The sequence below is a fragment of the Meriones unguiculatus genome, chromosome 2, assembly GCF_030254825.1.
Source record: "Meriones unguiculatus strain TT.TT164.6M chromosome 2, Bangor_MerUng_6.1, whole genome shotgun sequence".
Lineage (NCBI taxonomy): Eukaryota > Metazoa > Chordata > Mammalia > Rodentia > Muridae > Meriones > Meriones unguiculatus.
Window position 1 is genome coordinate 71,537,540 of NC_083350.1, and position 25,438 is coordinate 71,562,977.

The 25,438-nt window shown below is 41.5% G+C and overlaps 1 protein-coding gene, 1 long non-coding RNA gene and 1 pseudogene across 3 annotated transcripts in view; 1 reads left to right on the plus strand and 2 right to left on the minus strand.

The window, feature by feature from the left end:
• The window catches only part of Chst9 (carbohydrate sulfotransferase 9), a 270,592-nt gene that overhangs the window by 239,411 nt on the left and 5,743 nt on the right, over positions 1 to 25,438 (plus strand). For both annotated transcript variants that reach the window (XM_060377647.1, XM_060377648.1), the window contains one exon: positions 1,517 to 1,554. In XM_060377647.1, coding sequence (XP_060233630.1) covers positions 1,517 to 1,554 — 38 coding nt within the window. The remainder of the gene's footprint in view (positions 1 to 1,516; positions 1,555 to 25,438) is intronic.
• LOC132652378 (uncharacterized) overlaps positions 1,079 to 25,438 on the minus strand; it is an 84,741-nt gene continuing 60,381 nt past the window's right edge. The window contains exon 3 of the long non-coding RNA XR_009589885.1: positions 1,079 to 1,519. This is a non-coding gene — a long non-coding RNA (uncharacterized LOC132652378). The remainder of the gene's footprint in view (positions 1,520 to 25,438) is intronic.
• LOC132652243 (large ribosomal subunit protein eL21-like) lies at positions 20,714 to 22,928 on the minus strand (annotated as a pseudogene).

Consider the following 25,438-nt stretch of genomic DNA (forward strand, 5'->3'; position numbering starts at 1 on the left):
GTACTGCAAGTGGTCCCTGTGTGCATCATCTCAGGAACAGTAATAAAAACGAACTGCAGATTAGAAATCCAGAGGTTGACTGTACTGTAATGTCGGTGGCTTTAAAAACAACAATACAGATTTGTCAGTTCCGTGGCTCTAGAGGTCAGAAGTTCAGGGACAGCTCAGCAGACTAACAGCAAACTATTGACCAGCTGCACTTGCTGGAAGCCCTGGGGGAAGACCCATTTCTATCCATCCTCTGGGTCCTAAAAGTTAATGCAGAGGCTTTCCCTCAAAGCATATAACCTGCATAGAACCTGATAAAGAAACCTCGGCACTAAAACATATCACGAGTGTCCAATGGAGATTTTGAAACAAAGGAAATCGTTTTTTATTATCTGGAACCTCCAAGCTTGGCCCCTGGCATTTCTTGGCAACAGCTTAATCAGATAGCCCCTTTCTGTACTCCATTCTATTTCCTACGCTCCTAATATCTCTACTGTGCCCTGAGTGACGCCTTGCCCAGCGCTGAATTCTTATACAATTTTAATGTATACTTGTTATTAAGTGATTAACTGACTGGAGAGTTTTGCTTATGTGTTGCATCTTTTAAAAAACAGATTTTTTTTATTACAACAACAATAATGTACAACTGATGGGAGTCATTTCCCTTCTTCTAGCATATAGGGATAGAGAATCAAATTCAGGTCACCAAGCTTGGTGACAAACACTTTCACCTAGTAAGCTGTCAGGATAGATGGCCCACAGGTTGGCAGCTTCTTAAAAGATTGAATGTACAACTCACATTTTTATTCCTGGATATTTGTCCCAGAGAAATGAAGACTTGTGTCCCATTCAAAACCTATGTATTATGTTTACAGTAAGTTTGCTCTGTGTAGCCAAACCCAGAAAATGCACGGTTAATAGGATACATCCATACCGTAGAATAGTTTCCAGCAAGCAAAAGGAAGCAACTACTGATATCCACAGCCATGAGGATGAAATGCTGAGAGTTACATTTGGTGGAAAAAAAAAATACACCAATCCCTAAGCATGATTCAAATTCTATAACATTCTTTATTTTATTGGTTATTTAATTGTTACTGCCAAAGATTTTAACTTCATATGACAGTGGTCTTCCTGTGTTGTTTTCACACTTTGTAGTTTGTTGTTCTTGGGTTCTAATTTCACATGCTGCTCTGCTGCTTTCTGTCCAATGTTTTTAACTTCTCCCATCCTGACCAAGATATCACCCACTGAGGTACTGGTTTGGATTTCAATCACCGGCAACCCTTGTCACAATGAGCGAAGACTTTGTTGTTTGGCAGATGGAGAGGTGTTCTGAAAATAGCAGTTCTCAGCCAGTTCTTGCCTGTCACCTCTCAGTTTGTACTTATCCCTATGGTTATCCGGATCCACAGAGCTCACAGCAGCCTGAGGTGATGTGGCTGAGGACAGAGCAGGATCGTCAGTCCTTTATTTTATCTTGAGGAGTGTAACTCCATGTAAAATTTCCTTCTGCTTTCTTTTGCAGTGACTACAGGAAAAATCCAGAAACACATCGTCAATCAGGTATTTCCTCACCTGTTCATAAACGAATTCAAAGTCATTTCAAATGCTAATATTTAAGCATTAGTAAATGTTTCAGACAGGTTGTGCTCATCATTAGCTATGAGCAATAGATAAAATCTTGGTTCTGAGAACCAATAAATCACTCATCTGTGAAGGGTCATGTACTTTCTTTGTATGTCCTAACCCCATTCCTTCCCTCTAGCCCATCCTACCAAAAATGAAGAGCAGACACACTCTGTCATTCTGTCACATAAGTTTCTGTGACCATGTTGTGACTTCTGGAATACATAAACTCACAATTCAGGTGACTCCCCTCTGCTGTCTCAAGTGTTAATTCAACCAGCTAAAACTGAATGGCTGCCAGGATCCAATAGAGCAGAAAGGTACCTCAGGGTGACTTGCTTTCTTCATCATTTCCCTGTGCTCACCTTGGCTGGTATTTTGCTATCTGTTTCACACGCTCCATGTCCAGTCTCTTTATGTTCTAATGTCTATGCTGTCACGTATGCATACTCTTTAAGAGACTTGTGACATGAAGCCATCCATGGGATAAACCAGGAGTGGCCATCACCGAGATGCCCAGCCCACTGACCCCTTCTACAGGCCATTTGAGCTTCAGGCCTTTCACATGCTACTTGCTCAAGAGACTCAGAGAAGTCTGACATTGGCCTGTGGCAAAATACTGCTCAAATTTCACTCCCAGATACAAATCTCCACGTCTTGTTTTCTTCCCTTTTCTCTGGTATAAATTATAACTTACTGTTGCCAAGTGGAGAGGTGGTAAGTCTGCATTTATGCTAGGCAAGGCACATTTTTCTTTTTCTGCTGTTCCACTTTTTATTGTCATGTTTCTTTTTATTATCTTTTGAGTTAGCATGCAAATAATGGGTTTCAGGGGACTCTACCAATGTACCACTATTGGTAGAGTGCTTGTCAAATGAACACCAGCCCTGCATTCTCTCTGCCCGCCACATAAATTGAATGTGCCTGTAATATAGCTCTTACTGGTGGGGGCTTGGAGATGGGCTGCAAAGTTCAGGCTACCCTTGGTCACCGAAGGAGTCGGTACCAGTCTGAGAAACTTAGGGTCCGTGTAGCAACCCCACACATGCGTGTCATGCTTTATTCGTGTTTACCCCTCCCGTTACCCTTGTTTGTCTCCCATACTTCTCCTTATGGTCTCCTCTCTGCTTTCATATAGAGTCAAAATTTGGCTACAAAATTCCTGAATAACTATCCAAGGAAATCTAACCCACATACCACATAAGTACCTGCCTGTCTGTGTTTTTGCGGCAATATTCTCCTTTATCTAAGTCACTAATGTCTTCAAAAAATTAACTCCAATTTAGTTCCTATTGTCAATTCATTCAAATAAAGGCATGGCTCTTGCCTAGTCAGTGCCAAAAACCCTTTAATTCATCAAGCTTTAAAACAATGAAAATCTGATTTGCTTAATAAATCCTACAAGAAAATCAATAGGCAGAATCAAGCATTTGTCAGGGACATTTTTGTTTTTCTTGATGTGGTAGCTGCCCTAGTCCACAAGGCTGGACGCCTCATCAGTTCCAATCTGGTGCTAAAGGCCTAGTCTTCCGCCCACATTGACAGGCCAAAGAAGGCCATGTCCCCATTTCAGAAAAGAGATGGCAACGGAAGCAGCCACAGGATAGAAGTTTGCCTCATGAATGATTCTAGACCTTTTCAAGTTGATGCTCAATATTGGCCATCAGAAACATCAACTGTAATAATAATGGCCAGTGTTACCAATGCCAACGGAGCAATTACTCTTAAGATAGGGAAGGTGTAGCAGGCTGGTAAACACTTGTTTAGGAATCCAGTAGTGTGTGTGTGTGTGTGTGTGTGTGTGTGTGTGTGTGTGCGTGCGCACGCGCACGTGTACACGTGCACGTTAAAGGATTATATGTCTAAGACACTAAAAATGTGTAAAATTTTCAGCTTTCATGACAATGAGAAAAAAAGTAAGTACATGAAGGGAAAAAAAGATTTCATCATGAATGGGGGAGGGGGGGTCTCAGAATACAAAAAGCAAAAAGATTTCTTCTCTTTTGGATTATGTCCAAAAATTTTCCCATTCCTTTCCCTCGCCCACTTGCTTTTGAATACGGTTGTAAAGGCTGTGTTAGCAGAGAAGAGCCGCCTGCTTAGTAATTGCATGGTTGTGTAATTCCAAACTCAGCTGGCCTCTCGCGTGCTTCATTTACCTTCCGAGCTCTGTCTCTTTACATTCTTTGAACGTAATCAAGTGATTTTATAAAGTTATACAGTTAGGACCTGTAAAATTTATTGTTGTTATGTTTCCTCATAAAGAGGCCTGCTTTCCCCATTGATATAATGGATAAACATAGTATGAAAATCTATTGAATTGGATTCTTTTGTTGTGAAGCTTCTGCCATGCATATAGTTTTTGTCCTCCCAGTATACACTTCTATTTTCATATATATATATATATAATTTTAGTCACATATGTATGGCTTTATGTATCTACAGAAAATCTAAGAACCACAGATATGAAGAAAGCACGGTATTGCCTTTCTGTGATGGGCTTAATTCACTTAATATGTTTATCTCCAGCTGCACTCGGGCATGTTCTTATAGAAGAATTTTTGTTTCCTTCAATGTTGCTCCTTTGTTCAGTTCACTAAACTAATAGAATGTGTGGACACCAAAACAGAACACCAAATATTTACACATGATCTTAAACAAGAATCTGATGCCAGTCTCAATAAGCAACTGAATATCTTTGAACTTTAACATAAGAGAGTAATGCCTTAATGTGTTTCTTACACGGCCCTTCTTAGAACCAAGAATTGAATTGTGCAATCTTTGTCCAACAGCTTACATTTCTAATACCACAGTGGAATTTCTATTCATCATTCTTCCAATGAGGGATGTGCTTCCCACTCTCAAAAACACAATTCAAAGATGGAGTCATCTGACAACCTTAATTTAACCAATTTCTGGAAGAAAAGCTAAGCCACCCCCTTTTGTTTTGTTTTGTTTTTTCTTTTCTTTTCCTCTGCTTTGTTTCATTTTTCTGAAACAAAGTCTTATTGTACAACCCAAGCTGGCCTGGAACTCACTAATATGGCCAGGCTGCCTTTGGACTTGTGGTAATCCTCCTGCCTCCCTCTTTGTGAAATCACTCTGCTTCCAAAGGACTCTCACTCTTGAGAAGCATCTATTTTCACTGGGGGGTCAGGGGATGGATGTGTCTCAGCATGCTGTCAAGAGGCATGTAGGAGACAAGTCTCCCCTATACTGTGCGTTCCAGGGATCCAACTCAGGAGTCAGGCTTGGTGGCAAGCACCATCTCCCAGGAGCCCCAAGAGAAACAGTTTGAAAACCCACTTTAGATAATCAATACAGTATTCTTTATCAAGCTGCAATGCAAAAATGAAAAACTGTTGAGCATTAATCTTACCCCTAATCCTCCCCATTGGGCACTATAAATTGTATAATTAAACTGAAATAGAAAATCGAGCCTTTCCTCTCATCCTGTCTTTTCCCTGCAGTGGGCAAACAGAGCTGTGCACCAACATGAGAAGTCGAGGCTGGAGAGGAAGGGCTGCTCAGGACCCACTGGCTGATAGCCAGTGTGTGTTTTTACCCTCCAGTGCCTTTGGCACACCTGAGCTCTGAGAACAAACAGTCATTTGAGTCCTCTGGAGGGAACCCCGAATACATTTTCACGTAACTCACTGGGGAAATCAATGCTTTTTAAAAGTAACTTCTTAATGCAGCTTGTTTACGGAAAAGGACAAAAGTGAGTAGCAAAGTGCTTGGCAGCTCATGTCCCAAAATGTCATGAATGCATGACCCATTGTTTTCAGCTGTGTCTTTGGCAGCTCACTGCTGTAGTAATCTCCTATCTGGGAAACGTTACTTATTGAGACAAAGCCTCCTATGGGTTTGTTAAATAATTTTCATCACGGTAGATTAAAGCAAATCCCTTAAAATACTACCAAAAATATTTTCAAAACCAAATAATTGTCATCAGGAGGAGAGAGGGGGAAGCAAAAACCCGAAAGCCTTTTTCCTTTTGCTGCTGGAAACAGCCTTGTTACAGAATCAACCATTACAGCCTCCGGGAAATGAACACTGGCTGCTTATGTTCTTTATAACGCAGGTCATCAAAGCCCTTAGTGCATTAGGACCTTGGGGCTTTTCAGTGAGGTGACAAGGAAGAGCACTGTGTGGGGGGAAATCCATGCTTTATGAAGAGGCATATGAAACCACCCCACTTCAGGAGCTAGCGCCAAATAAGTTTTGTCCCCATTGTCCAGGTTAGTGAGAGCCAAGTCCACAAGTGTGTACCCAGGTTATCTGTGAGTCTTCAAGTGTTGCCATAACAGATTAGTGCAAATGAGGGCTTTAAAACAAGATAAAGGTATAGCCTTACAGGTCTGAAGGCTATATGTTCAAAATGAAGGTGCCATCAAGGCCACTTTCTTCTAAAACCAATAGACAGGATTCTTCCCTACACATCTGAGTTCCTGGTGACTACCAGCAGCCTTTGGCAATCCCTGGCTCATTACAACATCACTTCACTCTCTTCCCGTTCTCCTCCTATGACTCTACCTCCTTCATCTCGTAAGGATGTCAGCTCCACTGGTTTAACTAGCATTGATAAATTCATCTTGATTATATTTGTAAAGATCCTGTATCTAAAGAGGATCATAACAACAGGGAAGACATCGGGACTTCAATATCTCTGTCCAGGAGACACAAGCCAACCCATAGTAAACTGAAAACATTACTTATCTGAGCCTGCAGCTCCCCACCACCACCACCGCTATGGGGACTTCGCTCACGTATTAGATTCATCCTGGAACTTGTTCACAGAGATCTAGAAACCACACTACCATCGAACTCTGGGCTCTTGGTTCCAGTGTTGAACACAGATTAGAGGCGAAACTTGAACCAGACTAAGGGACAGCTGTGTGCTTGATAAGGCTCCAAGCGTCATAAGTCAGAAACGTGCTCTCCCACCCCTTTCAAAGGGACAAGCCACACCTTCCCAGATCATTTCTCCTCTATCTCTTCCTCCACCATCTCTCCCTCTCTTCTTCTTCCTGCTATATATTCTCTTCCTCTACTTCCTTTTTCTACCTTCTCTTTCTCCTCTTCCTCCTTCATCACCTCCTGCTTTAAAGTTTGATAGTCCTCAGAAGACTGTAGCAAGAGGATCACCATGAGTTCAAGGCTGACCTGGACTACAAAGTCGGACCTTGCCTCAATTCCACCAAATAAAACAAGTTTGATAACTAACAAGAATATCCAGTGTATAAGCAAGACGGAGACACTGAATTGAGTGAAGTGAAGATGGATCAGACAGGGGAGCAGGAATCACAGCCTGTGCCCCAGAAAACCAGAGAAATCCGAATGTTTTAACTGTTCCTTACCTGCCACATGACCCCCCCAAGCAGGACATAGAAGCACACTGAACCCCTCAGTGTTCCCCTAATGATCAGGATGAGGCAGTGAGTACAGTTTGGGGTGGTACTTAGGACCTTCTAAAAATATGGATTCAGGAAAGATGTGAGGCCATACTCTGATGGCCTTGTCTAAGACATTTATCATCCTTGACTGGAGCAGGTACAGCCACCACCTAGGTATCTAGCTTACAGTCACCTTCCACTCTGCCTTCACTCTGAATATCTATGTCACCACTCAGAGCCGCAGTTTGAGCCTTCAAGAATAGAGGAATCCTGAGTCTCCCGGTTTCAGATGAGGAATGGCAAGTATTCAGACAAACAATGTAGCTTGGTCATACCCTCGCTCCAGACTTCACAGAGTTTGGGAACACATCCCAAGCTCTTTTAAGATTACTAAAGCTTCATTTTTTTAAAGCTATCCAATTTGTGAGGTGTTTTTTGTTTTTTGTTTTTGTTTTTTTTTTTAACAGAACTCTGAAAACAACACTGAATTAGTTCAAAAGGTATTGGCGCTCAGTGCAGTTAAAAGAAAGGTTTAGAAATAACAGATTGTTCAAGGTTCCTGAATAAACTGCATTGAAAAAAAAAAGAAATAACAGTCTTTATGAAAGGTCAGCTAAGCTACAGAGCTTGAAAACACTTAAGCATAAATAGCAAGGCTGCTTCCTTAAGTAGAGCCAAGAAAATTTAAATTATTATATAAGGGCTTCTGGAAATGGTGCAGACAAAACAGGTAGATTGAGAAAATGGCTCTGCTGTGTTTTTTTAATTAATGATTTGTTCTTATTTATGTGTGTGTGTATATTGGTATGTGTGTACACCCATGCCACAAGTATGTGCTGGCCTGTCAGATGCCTGGAGATGGACTTACAGGCAACTCTAAGCTACCTAACTTGCATACTGGGAACTAAACCTATTCCCTCTTGAAGAGAAGCAAGCACTTTCATTGGCTGAGCCATCTCTCCAGCCCCTCTCGGGTTTTTGAAAAAAAACTAACAGCAAAAACGCTGCTTGGAATAAACATCAAGAAAGTCATTAGCAATTAAATATACAAATAAGCACACTGACTGATTATGAATACTCCCAACCCATGATTATGATAACCATTCAATTTCAGGGTTGCACTCACTTATTCCAGAACTATCCCATGAAAATCAATAAGATAATCTCTATCTTATAGAGATAAGAGTACTGGGCTTAGCTGATAGGCATGTCTAACATTTTGACACCACAACATGCATTGTCATTTACAAAGGTCCATAACTACCCAGTCAAGTTAGTACAAAATGAAATAAAATCTCATCATGTTTTAAGTAATCTTATGGTTTTGTGTTGGCCTGCAGTCAGAGCTATCCTTGAATGCATGTGACACATGGACATGCTTGGTCTCAGTTGTCTAGGTCTTCCCATGATGAGCGTTAAGTGAACAATTAGAAAGGTGGTGGCATTATTGGTGATTGTTTATGAACCGCCTATGTGGAGAGATGATGCTAGGTTTTATGCAGAATTACCTCGCTTACACTTCGCAGCAGCAGCCCTGTGAGAGAGAGTTCAAATTTAATGAGATGAAATAGTCAGCCCAAGATCTCAGAAATGACAAGTAGCAATGCTAGGATTGTGTCAGGCCACCCAACTCTACGTCTCAAGCCTCAACTACTGTTCTGTGTTGCCATGATCTCCTTATTGGAAGAGATGAAGCCAGGGAGTGGCCCAGCCCAGGCCAGGTGTCTTGTTCTGGAATGCTGTCTCATCATCATCACTCTCCCATCACCTTGACTTCTGCAGTCCCTCTAGCTCTGTTGTGACACTCATGACCACACTCACCAGCACTCCAATATTAGCCCCAAGACGGAAGCAGTTCATGGTACCAGTTCAGACCACAGCTTTCATGATGTAGGATGCCATTTTTCTGAAATGTTTTCAATCAAGAAGAGCATATGCTTGTTATGGTGGTCCCTGTTGTGCATTAAATTACTTTCTTAATTAAGTTTTTTTAATCATATGAATCTTGTAAAAAAATGATTTGTTACCTGAAAAGAGATTAAAAAACAGAAAGAAAGAAAGAAGAAGGTAGACACTGGGATAATCCGTTGCCCATGGGCAATTTTTCTCCACCGAGCACACAGAGAGAGATCACAGATGGGAAGGCAAAAACTGAAGCAGAAAACTTTCCTTCTCTCCCAGAGTAACACAGTGCTTTTCATTTTGAAAAAAAAAAAAATCGTCTGACTTTTTTAAAAAAACCGCTCTTAAAAGTTTATAAGTCAGTTATATTGTACAGGTACTCACGTGAGAAGGCTGAGATATTGAAACTCACTACCAAACATGTGCCAACTACTAGAAAGAATAAGTGATTCTCTCCAATGCAAGTCTGCCTCATCCCTGCGATGCTCTAATCTGCTTCCTTTTCTTTTCTTCCTCTCTCTCTCTCTTTGAATGTTTATAGTTATATACCCCTCCGTTTTCTGTCCTTTGTCTCGAAAGGTGAGAGGGTAAAACTGAAATGTCTAGCTTGTTAAACTTGACGAACAAAATGATCAGCACTGTCTTTTGCAATGTTTGTATCAATACATATCAACAAACCTCAATACCTAAGGTTCACTAATGTAACCAGGAGAAATGAGGTCCCCTCTTTGAATTCTTAGTCTTATTAATAAAAAGAAATTAAGAACCAAATCAAAAGGAGGCTTGAGGACAAATGTATCCAATGTTTGGGTTTGTTTTTTTTGTTTTTAACTGTCTGGAGCTGTCAGGAGGAAAAAGAGGTGGAAGAGAAAGAGGAAGCAATGGGCTTTGAGTTAGGCATGGAGGTCAGCAAGCAGTCACATGCCAGATAAGGAGCTGCATGGTGAGGGCGGGGGAGAGCAGAAGAAGGAAAAGGAAAAGCCACTCTTTTCTGAGTTATTCAGAGAAGCAGGCAGGCTTAGCTAAGCAGAAAGGACAGCAGCTCTTCAGGTGATCACACCAATGCCAGGTAGCTGGGAGAGATAAGTGTATCATTTCATTAAGGGGATAATCATTCCTCCTATCTCACCGGCATGGCTTTAAGTGAATCAGCTTTCTTGGGGAGTGGTCTCTTGGTCAGGGGATTGACAAGCCCAGCTTACAAAACCCTTTAGAGAGGAGACAAATGTCCTGGAGAGTTAGAGAACTCTCACTGGGCAGAGAAAGTGGCCACAATTTTCATTTTATTATCCACAAAGCAAAACCAGTTTCATCTGAGCTTTAGTTTGCAAAGTAGCACTTATTGAAAAACAAATGTCTCAAGAGGACAGAAAATACATACAAATAGTGAAAATTCAGAATACCAGGAAGTAGCCAGTGAAATCGACTTTGTCTTTTTTAGACTTAATGTGGAAAAAAAAAGTTATTAACCACACAGGTGTAATGTTATAGTCTGTGGTCAATCATCAAACAAAATTGAAATAAACAAGATTCTCTATTATTGCATCACTGCTATGCCTGGCTCAGTGTCTATTAAAAGAGAATATTTTCATCATACAATTAGTGGATAATTCAATTAGGCCAATGTTCTGTGGATGTAGAATAATGCAATTTACTATGTTGAATGATTAGCCAATCAGATTTCTCCCATTTTCCAAAGCAATGGATTAACTAAAATGTGACCATAAACAAAATAGATTTTATTAGGCATAATCTACTTTGTAAACAAATGAAATTAATTATTTGCCTGACCTAGAGCTTTGAAAATGAAAGACCAAAATTGAACACATGCTTCCAATTTTGATTCTGTTACTAAGATGACATTTAATGTAAAAGTTACAATTTAACTTCCCCTCAAGTATTCCATACTTGAGACTAAATGACTCCTCCAAATATGTTCATCAGCAGATGGGAGCCACTTATGGCCTCATAAACTTCCAAAGCAAGTGAAATTATCCAGCAAAATAGAAAGATATTACAATAAAGCCTCATCTGGTTATCTCAGAGATGATTAATGCCTTGTGTATTGCTTTAATGATGCAATGAATATTGACAGATAATCACCCTCCACCATACCAGGGAAACACTGGTGACAAATACCAGTAATGTATGCTCTCCATCAATCAATAAGCAATTTCTGCACACTGACTATGTTTAGAGCTGTGTTATGAAGGATGTAGGAGAAAGTACCAACACCAGGTCTGTTCCAAGTGGCTAACAATGGAACAAGTGGCACAGAATAACAGGGAGTGTGATATCACTTGTTTCCCTATTAAGTAGGCAGTAGAGATAATGTAGGAGTTTAGAAAAATCTACAATGGATGAAAAGTTGTCAGCGGTCAAGGAATAATGGGGTTGGAACTTTAAACACCAATATTATGCAGCTCTGCAAAAAGAACTGAAGCACTGGACGTTTTTAAATCTGGAAAGACTCTCAGGAGGGTCAGTATGGAACTTTGCTCCATACTGTGTCATATTTTCCTCTTTCGTTCCATCCCCTCTGTCACAAACAGCCAACTTTTTTCTAGGGTATTCTGATTTCCCCCTCCTCCCAGTCTTGCAACCTCAAGTCTATTTTACACTTGACCAGCTATTGGGGTGGGTTATATGAAATGTAAACCTCATCTTATGATGCCCTGTAGCTTACGCTACACCTCTGTTTAAACACAGGCCACACACGCATGCAGTCTTGGCCTGCAGAGATGCTGCATGAGTGTGAAGGGTGGAGCTCAGATTCCCACAGCCTGTGTAACCCAGGAGGTTGGTAGCGGCCTGGAATCCTAGCACTTGGTGAGCCATGACACGGGATTATGCAGCACAAATTGGCTAGCTATGGGAGCCAGTCCACAAGCTCTGAATTCAACTGAATTGACACCAGGTCGTTAAGTGAAGAACGATGGAAGATGACACCTGATGCGTGAGGCCTCCAAATGCACACGCAGACATGTGTGTCCCACATATAAGTGAACACATATATGCACACCATATGCAAATGCACATGGAAAAGAAATGTCTTTGCCGTGGTCTGGGATTCCTGCAGAGTGTGGTCCCACCCTCCTCTTTCGTTTTGTTTTGTTTCATTGGGCCATTTCTGCTCCAACCACAAGAGCCTGCTCAGGCCCTCCCACCTGTCCAAATTCACTCAACACAAGGCCCACACATCCACTCTTGCCCATACCTGAAATGTCATGCTCCCGTATCTCATGACTCTTTTTAGCTTAACTGGATCTGAAAATAGCTCTTCCCTGGGCATCTATTCAATGCGGCCTCACCTCTCTCCCTTTGATACACTTGAATACATCACTCTGAAACAGTGCTTGCACCACTCAACACCATCTCAGTGTTCTTATTCATTTACTCACTAACTTGTTTTTCCTGTTTTCGCCCACATAAGCATCAGTACCACAGAGAATAGGGGCAGCATCAGAGTTTTCGACTGTCTAGTCTCAGTACCAGGAAATAATGCACAACTCAGGTGTTCAATAAATACTTCTTGAATGAATGCATTGCTTAATTAATTAATTCTGCCAGCTCAGACAATGCTCTAGACATAGAAAAAAGGCATCTGAGTAAAATATTAATAGTGGACTGAGTAGTTTTAGAGAGAGGTTGGGTTCTGAATACAGGTGGAAATTAGTAGACTGTGATATGAATTACAATGGAGATGCTGTAGGAATATAATTATCTGGATAAAAAATATATAATTTGAGGTTAAAACAACTTCAAAACACATAAACCATATAGCAAGCATTTATACTTGTTCCATTTTTTTTTTCTTACAATCCCTGAGGTAAGCATCACTGTCCACATTTTAAAATGAGAGGTTGATTCAGCCACTCCAACTTTATTGTTAAGCCATCTGACTCCAGTGAGAAGGTTGTGGGGGGAGAGCTGGCTCAGAGTCAGGTCGAGAACACAAGTGAAGCGGAGATGTGGTAAAGCTCCTTGGGTCTTCAGCCCCATCTCCCTTACCTCGCACCAGCTCCCAGGCTGAAAGGTGTGAATGTATGTCTCCCAACCAGCCTTGGCTCACAGGGTTCTTTTGCAAATTGGCCTGTGCCCCTGTGCGTTCCCCAAGGTAGTCCTCCTCAGCCTGAAGAAATGCAGATCTGACAGCTGGAAATAAAGAAGACACTGGAGAGAAGTGTCTGGATCAAGGTGGGTAAGAGAATGAAACAAGTGACCTTTGAGACAGGTGCCTGAGGAGTAAGGGAGCCGAAGCAAGCGCTGAAGATGAGTCACAGATGAGTGACAGATGAGTCCTACGGTTAAGGAAGTACTGTGGATTAGTGGACAGAAAATCCTAAAAGCTGGAAGACAGGGAAAAGAAAGCCATCTTCTGGGTGAGATCCAGCCATTGCAAACGTGAGCTCACAGCAGCCATGCACTGGGTCTGGAATGAACTCCATAGTTAGGTGTGGATGAAGGAGAAACACAGGGAGACCTACGCTTCGCTGCTGGACTATATTCTACTGATACATTCAGAGAGCAGAGAAGTCATTGTCTTCAGTTATGTATCCTCCAATGACCCTCCTGGCTCCAATGGACACTTCCAATCCAAATGATTACACTGATGGCCCTGGTAACAAAAATTGTGAAAAGTCATGAACTCTAAAAAGTCAATTGGTAGGACCAGGGGGGAGGGGTAAATAAAAATGTGTGTGTATGAAATTGTCTAACAACAAAAATAATCAATTAAAGTTAAAATTAGAGCAATGTATTCCAAGCGAAATAAAGTTAGTGTCTGTGTGATTGAAGGTCGTGTCCCACAGCTTCTCTAGGGCCCAAGTTTGTCAAGGACCTCTTTCCAAGTGCAGTCCGCCCACACAACGCACATGCACCCACGCTGTCTTCTCCCAGATTGCAGCCATTGAACTGTCAAGTTACAAACTACCTGTTTTGGGAAGTCCACCCATGGATGAGCGAAAGCCTCACCCACCCCATGGCCACCTTACATGGATCTAACAGTAACAGGGAGGCAAAGAAGAGCTAAAGATGAATGAAGCCGGGGTCATTGTTCTGAGGCTAGAGCAAAGGCTGAGCAGATGATCGCAGTATGGACTAGGATACAAGAGGATAGGTATGGCCAGCTTCCACCACAGATCTCCAGGACCAAGCGCCTAGCACCTTGCCATGCCAAAGCATTTAAGGTTTTTATTAGAGCATTCATTTCTTGTTATCCAACTTTTGTGTCACTTTTCTGGGGAAATGCACAAAAATACCTGTTCACCCCAGACAGGGAAGGCAATAATAGAACAAAGAAAAGCTTCCTTCCAAACCCATCTTGGTGAACCAGTTTGTTTACTGGGGTTACACAATTTGTTTTCCTTATGTGGGGAGTAGTTAGAATTGAAAAGCTGTGATATTCCTTCCGAGCAAGTATCTAAAGATATGTTTGCTCCTGACAATGACAGAACTGTAGAGAGGAATGCTGGTGAAGCTACAATGTCTGCAGGAACTTTCAAGAACTGTGTCTCTTGCTTTATAATAAATGTGTCTTTAGTACTTACTTAGAAACTTTATCATCAGTGTCTTGATATGAAAGATGATTGTGATGGATGTCAGCAGCAGCCCCTGCTGGTGGCCAGCTGCTTTGACAGCTGTCAAGCTACTGGCTGTGGGCAAGTTTAGCATTGCTCAAGTAGCTTTGGAGCAAGCAGGGGGATAGGGATGGGGTGGGGCTGCAATGGTGAGTCTTGAACTCTGCCTAAAGGGGGTAGCAGAAAAGGTTAGCATGAAGCCCAAGGCTCCTTCCTGCCTGCCAATTGCACTCTCTAATTAGCAGAAGAAAGATTCCCCCAGGCTTGGCGAGACTCATCTTCTACGAGCTCTGGGGAATAAAGCTGAGGACTCTTGCCTTGAGGCCGAAAAACTAGGATTGGTTTTGAAAAAAGAAGAAAAAAAAAAAAGGCAGGCACAGAAAGAGAGGCCACGTCTGTGGCCATAGCTGTTTCTGATGACCATTTCATGTCTATGTGGGATCAAGTGTACTTGCCTCTAGGACATAATACATTTTGGAACCCTTTAGAAGCATTAAAACATAGAAATAATGAAACAATCATCCAAAATGAAATTAATAAAATGTATCTGGATGCTTGAGGTTGTGTGTGTGTGTGTGTGTGTGTGTTTGCAAGTGCCCATTTGATCACTGCTCTTTCACGTTTCAATGCATCATTCTGGGCTCTTTATACTCTCTCCTACTCCTTTTGTGCCTCTCTATCTTGCTTCACCACTAGATTTGGCCTTAAATTTTTTCCTCACAGGATTCTCAGACTGAAATCCTGGAAAGTAATCCTTACAGCATAGCCTCAGGATCCCCGTGGCAGGTTCTAGTGCTGTAGGCAGCAGTTTTCCTGGCTCAGAGTCCAGGAGACCCATAGTAACACAACAAAGTATGAGCTGCCTGCTCTCAGCTGTGGCCTGGGGAGGTTGCCCCAAGTTAAGCTGAGCAGGGATGACACCAGCCAGAGGGACATGTGTGTCACTCAAAGGTGCTGACCCAGGAGAATCTGATCTGGGGCTAGGAGAGACTTAACCAAATAAGACCAACGGAATGTGTTTTTGCAGTGGCCTGCCACCCTCATACTTGGCATCACCTGCTCATAGCTGAAGTGCCTCTAGGTGGTAGATTATGTGACCACCACAGCTTACGCTGCTTCCAAGGATTGAACATTCTTAGGTTAACAGTTCATCTCCCCCCTTATCTTAATCCCTCCTCCCCCTTTTTCTCTCTTCCACTCCCTGCTCCCTTCTTTCCCATAACCTGTCCTGCCTACTCTTATTTTCTAGGCTCACGAGAGAGATACACTAATTAATCCTGCTGCTTGTCTTCACCCATCTGGGCAGCGTCTTCCACTGAGCCCCTTCACTGGGTCCTGGGGATCTACAGATAACTGTCCTAGGTCAAGTACTCACTTCTAATGGAATCTCAACCACCTTGGACACTGGATTTGTGTGTAGAGACTATTGCCAGAGTGATGTCACTCTGAAGCTGAGTAGCAGCATGACGGGTGAGAGGAGACCGGAAAAGAAAGACGTAGAGACAGGATGCACTGACATTTTGGAGAACTTCCTGTGTCACACACTATGCTCTGTAATTTCTGACTGAAATTATCTAATTAATTCTGTAAAAAGTTTTCTTTTCCTGCCACCTAGAGTTGTCAAAGGAGTGAGGATTTCTTTTAGCATAGCCTCTGATAATGCAGCCTGTAAAACGAACATATATTCTCCTGAAGTAATTGCTCTTTCAGAGGCTGACTGCCTCACTCTGCTAACCTAGGCCTAGTCCTAGAAGCTTCTAGACTCTCTAGCATACAACCTAGGCCTAGAATGTTTTCAGTCTCTGAGACTCGCTGTTTAATAAGCTCACCCTTTCTTGTTCTTTCTGAACTCTAGGCTGGTTGGTTCAATTCAGTTGTTCTGGCTCAAACTCCTCTCGCAGCTCACTTATGTAATCTGGCTTTTTTTTTTCTTGGCCTCCAAATTGCTCTGCTTGGCCTCAAACTAACTCATGCAATCAAGTAATCTGTTCTATTCTTCTAGCTCCTTCTCATTCTCTGGCTCATTTGGTCTTCACCTGAGATAAACCTGCCTCTCTATTACTGTCCCAGGAAAAACTGCCTCCTCTCTCTGGATTACCCCTTAAGTAGCTTCTCTTTCTGCTTTCTTCTTGTGAGAGTTGAGCATATCCTATTCTGTGAACTTTTTCTCTGATTCATCACCTTTTCTGCCACTCAATTAGGCATCACTTTCAAACAAGGGTCCTTCCTTCTACAAAGTAACTTTATCTTCATTGTGTGGGATTAAAGGCATGTACCACCATGCCTGGACCTAAGCTTTTCTTTACTTGAAACTTCCTCTATTCCAGGCTGGCCTTGAACTGAGATCTGCTTGCCTCAGTCTCCTGGATTAAAGGCATGGTTGTATTCCAGCCAGATCACACAGCCCTAGAAGGCCTTTGCATGTGATCTCTTGCCAGAGCAGCCATGTTCTGAATTAAAATTCCTCTACAGCAGCCCACAGGCCTCTTGTACAAAGTTGGTGCTGTAAGATAGACTCTCCACTGAAACATTTTTACATATCTGTCTTGTAGCTCAGCATAATGGGGTTATAGTCTACTACATACTTCACTTAAGTTGTACTTTGATGATCTACTGTGTTGCATGGGTAGGAATGAGAGAGTGGAGCTGTGCTTCTGAATTCTTATTGCCTCTATAGAGCAACTTTGGGCTCATGATTACACAAGTCTATCCTGATAATCTGTAAATTTAAAACCAAAAAGAATAGCTTCATTTTTTTTTCCTACAAAGGTTAGAAGGATGATAGAATGAGGAACGTTTAAATGTGATTTAAGCTTGTTTGGAGAAGCATATCTGCTTACATAGGTTAAGGTCACACATTATTCTTTTACTTTTGTGTAGTCTTAAAAAAAAGAGCAGTCCTGTTCTGAGTATAGCTTAACCTGTGCTGTTCATACTGTTATAGACTCAAGCCTCATATTTTAATCTCTTTCTGCTTCAAGAGACAGAGGTGGTGTGGGAGGATTCAATCTCAAATGGAAAAGACTGGCAGATAAAAATCATAATTTCCACCCTCAGTGCCAGAGATCATTACACACCAGTTTAATGGATCAACTTGAAGGCCCTTCCTAGAGAAACAACAGTGTTAACTGGTGTTTAACCAGCTTAGACATTTTGAAGATCATAAAATAGAAAGGCCTGAAGTTCACTAGTGTCTTCCTTATCCTCCAGCAACTGTTCATTTTTCTTTCCCAGGCCCATTCTTTTGCTTATGCTTTTTCTTCCTATACTTGTCTTTGATTATCTCTATCATTTTCTTGTCTTCCAGCCCTCTTCATTGATATATCTATATATAGATAGATAGATAGATAGATAGATAGATATAGATATATAGATATATAGATATGTGTGTGTGTATATATATATATAATATATATATATATTATACATAAAATATATATGTGTGTATTCAGGGAGATATAGATGTTTTGTATATATATATAAACATATATATATATATTCTTAATTTTGCTATCCAGTTCTCACCTACTATGCAGTTAAGAGTGAAGAAAAGGGGAGGAGAGGAAGACAGCAGAGAAAAAAATTAATATTTACATTGAAAATGCTTGTCACCTTGAAGTTGCTCAATAAGTAAATATTCATTGCTAAATCAATAAAAGTGTGTGACATTTACAGAGAACAGACTTTATGTTAAGCAATCTCTGCCTTCATTTCCTGTAATCTAAATACCCAGCAAGCTAGATGCCAGCCACCTGCATTGTATACACAAGGAAAATGAGGTTTTAAAAAACAGAAAAGGTTAACCATGGTTACCTGACGAGGAACGCCACAACAAGCTCCACCTCTGCCTGACTCTGAGATCTGCATTCCTGATGCTTGCTTCCCCTTTAACAGCCTTGCTTCTGACGCTCTCGTTATACCAGTTCATTTAATAAATATCCAACAAAGAATAGATTGCTTGATTTGGGGTGAGCTGAAAACAAGCCACACACAGTGAAATGCGGTGAGGCATAGCTCCAGCAGTCGCTGTGTTCACTCAAGCAAGTTAGTTAAAAATCTCGGTATCCGGCCCTTCGTCTATCAGGAATGCGAATATGTGGCTTTCCCCGTCAAACTGATACTGGGATTCAATCAGCTAGGTCCTCTCTTGTCCTACTAACTAGGCAAGCAAAATAGAGAGCACTTGAGAGAGGACAGAAGACAGGAAATAGAAATGAGCTTGTATGGCACATGAATTCTTCCAGAAGCGCTAGCTTGCCTCCAAACTAGAATCAACTGCCTCACATTTTACAATTTTTACACATTATTTATCCAGTTGTGTGCGTGTGTAAATACACACATGCCAAGGCTAACAGGTAAAGATAAGAGGAAATTTTGCAGTTCTTTTTCTTCTCCCAGAGTCCCAGGGGTGAAACTCAAGGCAACAGGCTTAGCAGCAAGTGCCTTTACCCACTGATCCCTCCCACCTGCCCAGCCTTGAAATCGAATTGTAAGAAAGAGGAGAACCTGTGGTGTAAGGAGGTGAGGATTTGATCTGCATCCCTACAAAGGGGTGGATCCCTTGCATCCCACCCAGTCCTACTGATACCCATCTTACCAGCTACAGGCATTTAAGCCTTCTTTCTGGTAAGAAGACCAGATGCATGTTGACAACCAAGACAAGTCACAAAAGGTACCATTAAATTAAATGAATTAAAATGCTAAATGATATGAAAGGGAGGAGGTTGACATCTGTTTACCAATTAGTATTCATCACTAAATGTATTCATTGACCATCAAGCCCCTATCTTCAACATAACTACAGTATCTAAAACACTCTTAAAATGGCACCATAAGCACAAATTTGCAATGAGCATATTTACCATCAGTGCTAAATGTCAGCTTTATAAGAAACAAACAAGAGTTAGAGAGGTGGCTCAGTCAGTAAAAGCAGTTTCTGCAGAAGCCTGAGGGCCTGGGCTCAAATTTCAAGTACCCAGATAAAAAAAACTGGGCATGTCCATGCACTTTTGTAAGCCCACAGTTGTGGGCACTGAAACAGAAGGGTTACTGGAGCTTGCTGGCCACCAGCAACCTTCCATCTTCAGTGAGAGATCCTGCCTCAAAGGAATAAGGAGGAGAACAATGGAGCAAAGCAACCAACATTCTTCTCTAATCTCTGCAAGCTTTGGGGTAGATATCAATACACTCATATATGTCTGCACACTACACACACGCACACACACACTAAAATAAACAAACAAACCCAGCACTTTTTAGTAAACAAAGCAAATGAACCATCCTTAAAGACAATGATGATACTGTCACATACTATGTGCCAGGCACTTTTTACAAGTATTCTGTTTATACTCTGCACTTAGGACATAGTTACCACTGCTCTTTCCATTCATTAGATAGACTAAGTCCCAGGGGGAAAAGGAGAAGCCTATTCATGGTCCAGGCAAGGTGCTATGCTCTGCCTTCTGTAGAACACTTGTCCTTGTCCAGAGATGCTGGGAATCCCGATGTGTCCTTATAGCTTACAAATGGCCCTAGACCAAGTCCTACAGATGCTCATGGATTGCTTCTTATGATGCTCCATCTCAGCCCTTTTGGGAGTGCATCTCTGATATAAACTTGAACCATAATGCCATCTGACTCATTTAATACAGTAAGAGAATCCTCTGTCTCTTTAAGAAAGTACGCCAGAAAAGAAAACACTTATTTGCCTGACAACCCAATTATTTGCAGTCTAGACCCTTCCCCACACACACACATTGACTCTTATCCAGGTGGAGTTCTCATGCAGTGACTGTTCTAGGTCCTCCTCGCCTGTACTTACAATAGGAACAGGAAGTCTCTATGCCAGGGAAAACAGGACTATGAATTGTCTCTTCTAGTAAGTTGTATGTTTTAATGAAGTTCCATTTTTTAAAACTCTATTTCTTTATTTAAATGTAACTGTTTATCTTTAAGATAAACACTTTACAGTGTAGGTCCTTTATTTCTCTTTGTACACTAGGCCATGGATTTCTATGGAATGGGCTACACAGCTCAGGCTCCTTTTTTTATTTATTTTTATTTTTTATATTAATCACAGGTTATTTACTTTGTATCTCAGCCATTGCCCCCTTCCTCATTCCCTCCCAATCCCACCTTCCCTCCCTCATCTCCTCCCTGCCCCTTTCCTAGTTCACTGCTAGGGGAGGTCCTCCTCCCCTTCCATCTGACCCTAGCTTATCAAGTATCTTCAGCAGGCTCCTTTTCATTAGTCCTCACAAAGTGTGCTTCTCTGGAGATCATAGGCTGATGCTTCAGAGAACCCAGGTGCCCTTCTCTTTGGCTTCTTTTTTCCTCTGGTTGTTTTTGGGGATTTGGTTTGTTGTTGTTTTTCACACACTTCAGGAAGTTGTCTCTGCTCTTAGAGAGCTTGATGTTCTCAATCTGAACATTAATTCTCTTGGCGAGAATCTTGCCCTTAACCTGCTTGTTTACACACAGCATGCTGGGTGACATTGTAGATATCTGGTTTTGCTGTGGTGAGACTTATGGGGCATTCCTTTTTGAACAGTGCCAGTTCCCTTGATGTCTGCAGTATCATCCTTTTGTAAGCTCACAACTCCATGTTTCCTAAAAGGCCTGGAGAACATGTAGCCAGTGCCCCTCCTCTTTCCATTTGTGCTTGTCATCTTGGCGAGTTACTGCAAGATGACTCCAGTTTATATTTTTAACCGTTTGAGTGCCTCCACGTGTGTATTGCACCATATGAGTGCCTGAGTGCCTGCAGAGAGCAGAAGATGTCTGATCCCTGAACCTAGATTTGAGAACAGTTTTGAGCTGATATGTTTATGCTGGGAACTAGACCTAGGTTCTCTGTAAGAACAAAGGCATCTCTCCAGCCCCAGTATTACATTTCTTCATATGCAAAATAAACGTGAAAAATTATCCATGGTAGTATCCATTGGGGGTACAGCACACAGGAGAGTTTGGCACTACTGTGCTTCCCATCATGCCTCAATGCCCACAAACTCAGCCAGCATGTTCAACAGCCAACAGCTCAGAGCTATATATCCATGTTTCCTCCAGCTCCCTCAGAGGCACTCCAAACTCAAGAGATTTGAAACTAAAGGTTATGAGACCTCACACTTGTGCCTTTCTATACTATTACATCAACTTGTCTTCAGGGAAACGGCAGTCATTCTTTGTAGTTCTTTTACCGGGCTCCTAAGTTTGTCTAATTAAATCCATTTTTAACTTCTTAACTCAATGACTTATTCCTATTAGAATCACCATAGTCCTCTACCTCATGAATCCTGGGGCTAGACAGATGGCTCAGTGCTTAACAGCACCGTGATTCTCTGGCAGAGGAGCCAGGTCTGGTCCCCAGCATGGGAGGGTGGATGTACCAGCAACCACCTGCAATCCCAGAGATGGCAAGATGGGAGGCAGAGACAAGAGAACCCCTGGAAGCTTGTGGGCTAGCCTGGTCTACTTGTCAAAGTTCTAGGTCAATGAGAGACTGGCTCAAACACATGGTGGAAGGCACCTAAGGCCTAACACCATGGTTTTCCTCTGAGCACCAGGCAAGTATTATGCAAAGCATGTGTACTCACAGGAGTTAACACACACGCAGAGAGACAGACAGACAGACAGACAGACAGACACACACACACACACACACACACACAGACATTAAAAAGAAAATTCCCACTAGCAATACTGTAAAGTACAGGCCATTTGCATAGGTCAAACTGTCCCAGACCATTTACATGAGCTCATGCCTTCCCAGGCCATGTATGCAAGTTCAAGTACTGCCTGCTTGTTCCTGTCACCAGAATCTGGACCTCTGGTTGACTCTTGGTTTCAGTTCACACATTCCCCCACATGTGTGGCCTCCTCATCAGTTGGCATCCCAGATTCATCTGAGCTATCACTTTATTTGCAAAGTTTGTCCCCCACCAAATTCCTTCAGATATATTAAGCATCATTTTCACTGCTAGCCAAATGTCTGGTGCATCCCTTCATTGTGGCAATTATCACACATTTTCTTAATCTAGTCATTTTCATCCTAATTAAATGTTGGCTTCCTCAAAGGACCACAGATTTTTAGCCGTGTCATCCTTGGCATCTAGAACACACCTGATGTTTATAAGGCTCCCAGTGACTTTGATGGGAGCAATGAAGTATGGTCCCAGAGGAGGTATCCTTGAACAAATAATGATGAAAAATTTCAAATTCAGTGTGACATTACTTAACATTCCAGAATTTTTACTGATTAACTTACTTGAATACTAGCTGTTATTATCTGTAGTAATGTCTTTAATATAAGTTTGTAATGTTAGTTCGTTAAAGACATTTATGATGAACTACACACATGTTGCACAACTAATCTGTAGTTGAAAAACCATCTTCAGTTTAACAATGTCTAATAGCATTGACTGATTCTTACCGCCATCTTTGAAGGAAGTGGCGCCCTTGCTAGAGGATGAGGTTGGGGTGGTTTTCACTAAGAATCTAAGATTGTTGTATTAATCTAGAAGACCTTGGATATCCTAGAAAGAGGAGAGAATGGAAGAGAGGCTGAAAGTGGGGAAGAAAAAAAGTAGAGGGAAGCCAGTGTCAAGGGAGATATAAAGAGTGATGAGGAAGTGGCCCAGCCACCGAAATCTATTGATGCCTCCTGAGAGCAGGACTCTAGATTGTGTCTAGCACGGTCAGTCTAACCTATCAGAGGGTGAAAGAGAAAGTACTTGATGGAGACTAATTTGGAAATCATTTCAACAAGTCTAGTTGGAGAGACACTACAGAACACCCAACAAACGAATAATAAGTCACTGGCTAAAAAGAAAGGCGGTAAAATTTAAAAGACGCAGACTGTTGCAAAATAGTCACTTTCCTTTTGGATTATTAAAAGGGATCTAGATTGTGTGAATGAATGATCAGAAAGCAGCAAGACCAACTCAAAATAGAAAAGAGCTTGGGAGGGACCATGTAGCTTTATAAGGATTTGCTGTATTCAAAGGAAGAGCAGACTTTAGATTTCACTTTTTTCTTATTCCTGTTATTGTTGGTGTCATTAGGGAGATGGAGTTGGGAAAATCATCTATATAAGCCTCAAATATAACATGCTATTAACTTTAATATCAGTATTATATTAATGTAATATGTATATGTACATGTATTCTCTCAATCCTGAAAAGAAGAATCAGATCTAAGTGGAATGGTGGCAGAGAAAGGCCACCAATTGCTGATAAAAGCTTTTATAGAGTAAATAGACTGATGTGAAAGGTTCTGGGAAAGATCTGAAAGCCAGGCAAGATGAGTCCTTTTTCTATACCTCAATTTGATCAAATAAAAGAAATTGGTTGACATGGGGAGAAAAATCTATCAATAGTCAGAAGTCTAACCCTGACTGCGTGGTGAGCCTTTCTTTCATATTGAACCAGTCACTTGAAAGCTGCTTGGTGAAGACAGATATCTAACAAGGGAGAGCGAATAAACAGGAAGTATTGTATCTGTTTCCCTCACAGACCGATGTGACATCTGACCTTACATTTGAGTTCTGTCTCTTCTTTAAAGGATTCAAGTCCACCACAGAATATTCTTCCCCAGAAGAAGGAAGGAAAGAAAATCTTCAGACCACTTTATTTTCTGAACTCTTTGTTAGAGAAGTTGTGTGGTCACCAAATGTCACAACTGCCTATGGAACTCCAGGAGGGCTTGTGTCAATTGCAGTTGGAAGCCCCACCCACAGAGAGTCTCTTTCATAAGTGTCCATAATAAGGCCTGGGGACCCAGAATGCTGAGAAGCCATGCTGAGGCTCCAAAACAACTCTAAGTGACATTGGACCATATGATTTGAAAGGCAGAGTTCTGCGTCCCATACCCACTATAACAGAAATGGCTCTTTCTGTGACTATTTTGTTTTCTCTGCTGCCAAAGATTTGCTTGAGCATAGATTTTTGATGCCTTACAAGGAGCAGTCAATTATTTACCTAAGTCAACTTTGACCTGTTGATAAGCACTATATTTTTAAATAAGACCATAAGATAATTGCTTAAAAATCACCATTAAGTCATCACCATATTTATTAATTCAGTAATTATCTTTTCATTGAACCACAGAGAACAAGGAATTAAGGCCTCTGTGGTAATATTCTAATATGTTGAGGTGGGATGGGATAAAAAGAGAAACCATAGACATCAAATCATTTCACATGGTTATAGATGCTACGAAGAAAAGCAGCAGAGTTCAGTGAGAGAAGCATCACAACGAGCAAGGCTTAGAGGGAGTTACGAGGAAAAATGTCACTAGATAGAGACTTACTGAGAATTAAATGATGACAAACCAGATGTGTGATCTTCCAGAAGCCAGAAAATATAGTTCAAGTCACCAAAGCATTGCACAATGGTGAACAACAATGGATAGTTAGGCAACGGTGGTCTGAGACATAATGAAGGTGGCTCAAGCATGATTCACGTATGTGAAGAGGAGCAGTCTTCTGTTGAAGATGAAGGGGTTACGGAGCTGAGTTTACTGCATGGTGATTGCTACATGTAGTGCTAAGAACAGAAATAAAGGTGCAACATATGAATTAGAAGCCAGAGTTTTCAAGACATGAAGCACAGATCAGTGGCAAGAGAAAGATGAAGAGACTTTCACAAAACATGTTTCACAAACATGTCTCTCTGGGAGCTGGCCTGGAACCAAAGTGGACAAGACTCTGGGAAATCGCCCCTGTGTCTTGGCCCAGCAGATGCTTAGATTCAGACGCTGATGTTTCACTTACTTGGGACAGAGAAAAGTGAGCAGGATATAGGATTTCAGTAAGAAAAAACTAAAAACTAAGAAACAAACATTCTAGAATTCCCTGAAGCTGGGAGGTGAATGTGATGACCATGAAGGAGGTCTAGCAGAACATGGATTTTGGGTTTGTTTCAGTTTATTTTCAGTTTATTTTCAGGT